This window comes from Pelophylax lessonae (genome assembly GCF_965119305.1).
Source record: "Pelophylax lessonae genome assembly, chromosome: 11".
NCBI classification, from domain to species: Eukaryota; Metazoa; Chordata; class Amphibia; order Anura; family Ranidae; genus Pelophylax; species Pelophylax lessonae.
In genome coordinates this window covers 55,549,579-55,556,498 of record NC_138778.1, presented here as the reverse complement: position 1 = coordinate 55,556,498, position 6,920 = coordinate 55,549,579, and the positions used below count along the sequence as shown (strand labels likewise).

The following is a 6,920-nucleotide window of genomic DNA, read 5'->3' as shown; positions in this document are numbered from 1 at the left end:
AGGTAGTTTTTCTCCAGTGTTTTTCCTGTGAGATCTTCAAGCAAAAATGCCGGACTGGGCGACACTTGTGGTCACCCCAGCCGGCCTACGAGCGCGCGCAGACCATGGCATTGCGCTTGGTCGGCCGCGACACATTCAAGTAAGTATGCGGGGCCGGGCGACGGGCTGGATGTTGAGATCCAGTGGTCACCCCGGTTTTCTGCCTACGAGCGCGTGCAGACCAGAGCTCCGCGCTGGGTCGGCCGCGACGGAGTCCCAGTGGAGGGACTGACCTTGCGAGTTAAAAGTCTCGCTTGGACGCCAGGAACCAGAGAGTCGAGGCGTCCGGAGTGGTCCACAAACCCCCACCCCGGTGGAGAGGGTATTGTGAAGAGAGGGTGCCTGTCGGTTCGGTATGGTGAGTAAACGTTCCCTTTTTTTCTTTCCTCGTTATGAGGCAGTATGAATTATGGGCCCTTCCATATATAGTCAGTATATATCTGATACTTACAAGTCCCCCTTGTAATACAGCATGTGTTTGTGTGAAGTGGACTTGGTTTGAGAGCTAACACTCTACCCAGCAGACTGTAACATTACAGCAGACATAGGAGGTATAATCCTACCTTATTTGTAGTGTATCTCCTGTAGATCCATATATCGCCTCTTAGCAGAGATGCAGGTGGATGTGCTGGGAAAACGAATTCGGCGGTCCACCGCCATTTTGCCGTAGACCAAGTGCATGTATGTCCTCAGGTCACGCCGGCCGCCATGTTTTTGGAGTCTTATGTCTCTTCTATGGGGGCGGCCATGTTTCGTGAGCCCAGCTACCTCGTGGAGAGCTGGGAACGCCGGAAGGCGTACACAGGGGGCGGAGCCACGTCCTTCTACCCGGGAAAAAGCAACAGCTCCTTCCAGTCTGTGTAAGACAGACGCTGACTGCAGTTGGTTGGAAACTTCACTGCATCGGTTGGTGAGCCTTGGGGGTCCCTCTCTCTCTCTGTGGGATCGAGAAGCAGGTACTCTGAGGGGCGCTATTGCGCTAGGGGGAGACACACACAAAAAAAAAAAGAAAAAGTTTTTTTGTTTTTGCTGGCAAAGGTGTCCTGAATTAACATGGACCCTGCCACTCATGTATCTCCTCCGGATCCCCTCGAGGGGTCTGCGGGATCCTCCAGCACCCCACTGACAATTGAATCATTGTCAGCTATTATGGAAACTTTTGTGTCCCGGGTGGAAGTGGCTTGTCAGGGACAGGGCGCAAGAAAGCGACCCCCGCCTAACCCCTTATTATCTGAAACCTTGGATTCAGACTCTGAGCCTATTTCTGCAGTTGCAGGTACTTCATCTGGGATTGGTGTCTCGGGTCCTGTCTCTTCAGACAGCGAGGAGGATGTTTCGGCATCCGCCATAGCCCGAGAGGAAGCGTTGGTAAACGCACTCATTGTATCTGTTCAAGAAACCTTAAGGTTACAGGGTATTCCATCGGAAATAGCTGAAACTGAAATCCCTTTTGGGACTAAAAAACGCATCAAAGTGGCGAAGGTTTTTCCATTGCCCAAATGTTTTGGCAATCCAATCGAAGAAGAATGGCGTCTGCCAAAACGCACTTTTACTATTTCTAAACGCATTGACAGGCGTTATCCGTTTGAGGAAACCCTCATTAAGAAATGGACAGAACCACCTGTGGTGGATTCACCAATTGCTAGATTGAATAAAGCCACGGTTATTCCTCTAGAAGACGCTCCGTCTTTTAAAGATCCAGTTGATCGCAAGATAGAAGCTATGTCTCGCACCATGTTTTCCTTGATTGGATCAGCTTTCAGACCTATAATAGCTATTGGTCTGGTTTCGCAGGCTGTAACTGAATGGACCAAGTGGTTACGCCGGGACTTAGAAGAGGTCCCTCAGGCGGTATCAGATTTGTTGGAACAAATGATACAGGGGTTACAGTTTGTGTGTGATGCGGCGTTAGACGCCACTCCGTTATTGGCGCGAGCATCAGTCTCAGCAGTGGTTCTCAGGCGTACACTGTGGCTAAAAGGTTGGTTAGCCGACCAAGGTTCCAAAAAAGCACTGGCTAATATCCCCTTTTTAGGAGAGCGTCTATTTGGAGCCAACTTAGATGAGATCATTAAGGATCTCACGGGTGGAAAGAGCACCTTTTTAGCGCAAAATTTTAAAGGTAAAGGAACTCGTCAAAGACGAGGGCCTTCTTTTTCTGCTCACATGAGGTTTTTTCGTCCCGCGGGTGAAAAAATGAAGTCCTCCAAAGCTCCTGCAGGAGGCGTCAGGGGTCGTTGGTCGGGCAAGCAAAAGCCCGCCCCCTCCAGACCTGAAGATAAACCGTCCAAAGCCTGAAGGTGCGCCCCCACCCATAACTGGGGTGGGGGGACGTCTTCGCCGGTTCCCGGATCCATGGCTTTCCAGAATCCCGGACAAATGGGTTTGCGAAGTCATAAGGTCAGGGTACAAGATCGAGTTTCGATCTCTCCCACCGGCGCGATTCTTCCCTTCCAATATCCGACTATCCCCGGATCGTTTAGAAGATCTGCGGAGAGCAGTCACAGATTTACTACAACAAGGAGTGGTAGTCCACGTTCCTTGGACAGAACGGTTTCAAGGGTTTTATTCAAACCTATTTACAATACCCAGGAAAGAGGGCAAAGTGCGTCCAATTCTGGACTTAAGGGCACTCAATTCTTTTGTCAACATAAGAAGATTCAGAATGGAGTCCATTCGCACAGTAGCAGCCTTCCTGCATCCAGGGGATGTCCTAGCGTCCATAGACATCAAGGACGCATATCTTCACATTCCCATTTTCGCAGGACATCAGCGGTTTCTACGCTTTTCCGTAGAAGAGAACCACTATCAGTTTGTGGCGTTACCTTTCGGTCTCGCCACGGCTCCGCGGGTCTTCACAAAGGTGTTGGCCCCAATGTTGGCACTTCTGCGCCAAAGAGGCATATCGATCCTTGGTTACCTAGACGATCTTCTGCTTCATGCAGAGTCTCCTCAGACCTTGCTACAAAACATAGAAATTACTATGATTTCTTTACAGGAATTCGGGTGGCTGGTGAACCAGCAAAAGTCATTTCTGGTTCCCACCCAGAGGCTCGAATATCTGGGTCTAATTCTAGACACAGTCAGGACAAGAGTTTTTCTTCCGGTAGGGAAACTCCGAAGGATTCAATCAGCAGTCCAGTTGTTACTGTCCAACAGCTGGTCTTCCCTTCGGACTTGCAGGAGGGTTCTGGGGTTGATGGTGGCTTCGTTCGAAGCAGTCCCATTTGCCCAGTCCCATACCCGAATTCTTCAGCAAGAGATTCTTCTCAGATGGAATCGGAATCCGGAATCCCTGGACAATCAGATCCGATTGAGCAAACAGACCAGAGAGTCTCTGGTCTGGTGGCTTCGGTCTCCGATGCTCAGCCAGGGAAAGTCATTTCTGCCAATATATTGGACGATAGTGACCACGGATGCCAGTCTATCCGGATGGGGAGGAATTCTCGGTCAGTTATCTGTCCAGGGACTTTGGTCCCCGGAAGAATCCAGGTTACCGATAAATGTATTGGAACTGAGAGCGATCAGACTTTGTCTGATTCACTGGACCGAGCAGCTCCAGGGCAGCCCGGTTCGGATCCAGTCGGACAATGCCACGGCCGTGGCTTATGTCAATCACCAGGGGGGCACCAAGAGTGTCCGAGCGGCCAAAGAAGTGGCTTGCATTCTTCGCTGGGCGGAACGGTTTGTTCCAGCAATCTCTGCGGTGTTCATTCCGGGGGTGGAGAATTGGCAGGCAGATAATCTCAGCCGTCAGACTCTGGATCGGGGGAATGGTCCCTCCATCCAGACGTTTTCCACCAGTTGTGCCTACGGTGGGGCACCCCGGATGTGGATCTGTTGGCATCACGATTCAACAGGAAAGTTCAGAGATTCGTGGCTCGCTCCCGCGATCCTCTAGCAGAAACCGCAGACGCACTGATCGCCCCGTGGGGGCAATACCAGCTAATGTATGCCTTCCCTCCTCTCGCGTTACTGCCAAGACTTCTTCGCAGGATAGAGGAGGAAGGAATTCCAGTAATTCTGGTAGCTCCGGACTGGCCTCGTCGAGCTTGGTACGCCGACGTGGTCAGACTGGTGGCGGACGTCCCGTGGAGACTTCCTCTCAGGGAGGACCTACTGTCTCAGGGACCGATCTTCCATCCTGCTTTACGATCGCTGGCTTTAACGGCCTGGCTATTGAGACCCAGGTGCTGAAGGACAAGGGATTGTCAGCTTCAGTTATTCCTACTCTAGTTGAAGCAAGGAAAGCGACTTCCAGAAAGATTTATCATCGCACATGGAAGTCCTACATTGCATGGTGTGAACCTTTGGGGTTCCGTCCTCGGTCTTATTCGATTAGTCGAATATTAGCTTTTCTGCAACAAGGGGTTGAGCAGAAACTGGCCTTGAGTACTATCAAGGGTCAGGTCTCAGCATTAGCTATCTTCTTTCAGAAGCCTTTGGCTACTCATTCCTTGGTGCGGAATTTCATCCAGGGGGTGCGACATCTGGCTCCGCCAGTGCACGCGCCGTTACCCCCCTGGGATCTTAATTTAGTGTTGTCGGTTCTTCAGAAACCTCCCTTTGAAGATATTAGGGAGATTCCTCTACCTACGTTGTCCCAGAAGGTGGCCTTCTTGGTGGCTATCACTTCTGCACGCAGGGTGTCAGAACTGGCCGCATTATCTTGTCGTTCACCATATCTGGTGGTTCATAGAGATAAGGTGGTTCTTCGTCCGAATCCATCCTTCCTACCAAAAGTGGTTTCAGAATTTCATCTGAATGAAGAAATTGTGTTACCTTCCCTGTGTCCTAAGCCCAGTCATCCGCCAGAGTTTGCTTTACACTCCTTGGATGTGGTCCGGGCGATCAGGGTATACTTGAAAACGACAGACTCGTTTCGCAAGACGGATTCACTTTTTGTGATCCCAGATGGACCCAAAAAGGGGTTGCCTGCATCTGCCGCGACCATTTCCAGATGGATCAGACAGACGGTAGTACAGGCTTATTCTATTAAGGGTCGGGAGCCCCCGTTCCCTGTTAAGGCGCACTCCACTCGGGCACTTAGTGCGTCATGGGCCTTTCGCCATCAGGCGTCAGTGGTCCAGGTGTGCAAGGCGGCTACCTGGTCGTCGGTGCATACCTTTACTAAACATTATGAAGTTGATGTAATGGCATCGTCTGATGCCTCGTTTGGCCGCAAGGTTTTGCAGGCCGCAATTTGAGGAGACCAGTGGTCTACCTCGAGGGTTTTTTCCGTTGGAAAATTTTTCTTTAGTCTCATTCTTTGTTTATAATGAGCCTTTAAAACTTCTAGTTTGGCACCGGTTGGGCCTACTAGATTGGATTTGATTTTGTCAATCCCACCCCTCATTTGTGGCACTGCTTCTGGATGTCCCAGCTCTTGAGAATCAAGAAGACTACGTCTGTCAATGAGCGATAGAGAAAAATGGATTTTTGTAAGATCTTACCGTAAAATCCTTTTCTCTTAAGCTCATTGACAGACGTAGTACCCGCCCCTCTATCATTGAGTTGGGTTGGGTTAAATTCTCTGTTACTGCTTTAGAACAGAACTGATTCCCTGTAGCAGAGAGAGGGAGGATATACCCTCAGGGACTGCCCCTAAGGTGGAGCCAGAACGTTTTGTCTTTCTGCCTAGTCCTACTCCTGCGGAGACAACATAACCCAGCTCTTGAGAATCAAGAAGACTACGTCCGTCAATGAGCTTAAGAGAAAAGGATTTTAAGGTAAGATCTTACAAAAATCAATTTTTTTATTACCAGCAAGTCCTTGTCACTGCTTATTAACCGCTCGGTTACCAACCAGGGTATGGTCTTTCATTCCTTGGTATACTGAGTTTTTGTACATTAATCATTTGCCCTTGCTCAAGATGGCTACGGCCAGAAATACTAGGGGGTTGTTTTTCAAAATGATTTCTCAGAAAAATAAAGCATGGAATTATGGATAGAAGGGTGAGTTTTATTTGAATATTAAAAATGAATTAATTAGTGTTTTTGATTTGTGGTGCTCAGATGCAGTGAAGAACTGCTTTAAGTACTGATCTCTTCTTACCCAGGAGAGGAAAACCACAAGGAACACAGAGTGTCTCTCAGCACGGATATGGAGATGTTGCTCAGGGGAGGTGATGATGAGGAGGAGGAGGATGAGGAGACATGACTGAGGAACAAAGGAACCAACTTTGAGGAACAATGAAAGATAAATATGACCAATAATGTGAATTTACCCTGGCTCACTTTGAAATATATGCCAAGGAGGTGAACAGCAGAAGCATTTCACCACGAAAGACTGCGGGCTAGTAGCTGTGATGTTCATCAGTGCCTAAGAAGTTCTGCCGCCACCTATCCGCTTTCATTTCTAATAAGGTCCACAGATTCTCATCACTCCAGACTCTTTAATATTTTGCTATTTTCTGGATTCTGCAGCCTTTTTCTTTACCCTGATGTATTGACAAAGATGGGCATATACTGGTGCATCAGAGTTTTATACTATAGGGACTAGTATATCTTCTCTGTACATTACCACATTCTCTTTCATGTTGCAGATGGACAATCGCCATCAGTTTCTGTATAAGCTGGCGTTACACAGAACCTATTAATGTGTGTTATCTATTATATAGCTACATTTCAGTTAAACAGCTGATAATTTGTCCGCAATGCTGACCATTTCCATCTCAGGGTTGTGCTTAAAGCATATCTAAATCCAAAAGCAAAAAGTAATATATTGCAGCTTATCAATACTTAAAGTGTTACTAAACCTAGAACCTGCATTCACTACATCTGGTCTCCCACAGTACACTGAACATTTTATATTTTTTATATATATATTTATGTAAAACCTTTATCCCAAAAGGAAAAAAATGTTTGATGTAACTGCTTATA

General features: G+C 48.2%; 1 protein-coding gene across 1 annotated transcript in view; it reads left to right on the top strand.

Annotated features, from left to right (window-relative positions):
* The window catches only part of SLC35H1 (solute carrier family 35 member H1), a 96,991-nt gene extending 90,317 nt beyond the window's left edge, over positions 1 to 6,674 (top strand). The window contains exon 10 of the mRNA XM_082272919.1: positions 6,098 to 6,674. Within this exon, the coding sequence (XP_082129045.1) occupies positions 6,098 to 6,198 (101 nt within the window). The 3' untranslated portion in view covers positions 6,199 to 6,674. The remainder of the gene's footprint in view (positions 1 to 6,097) is intronic.
* Positions 6,675 to 6,920: the final 246 nt, after the last annotated feature.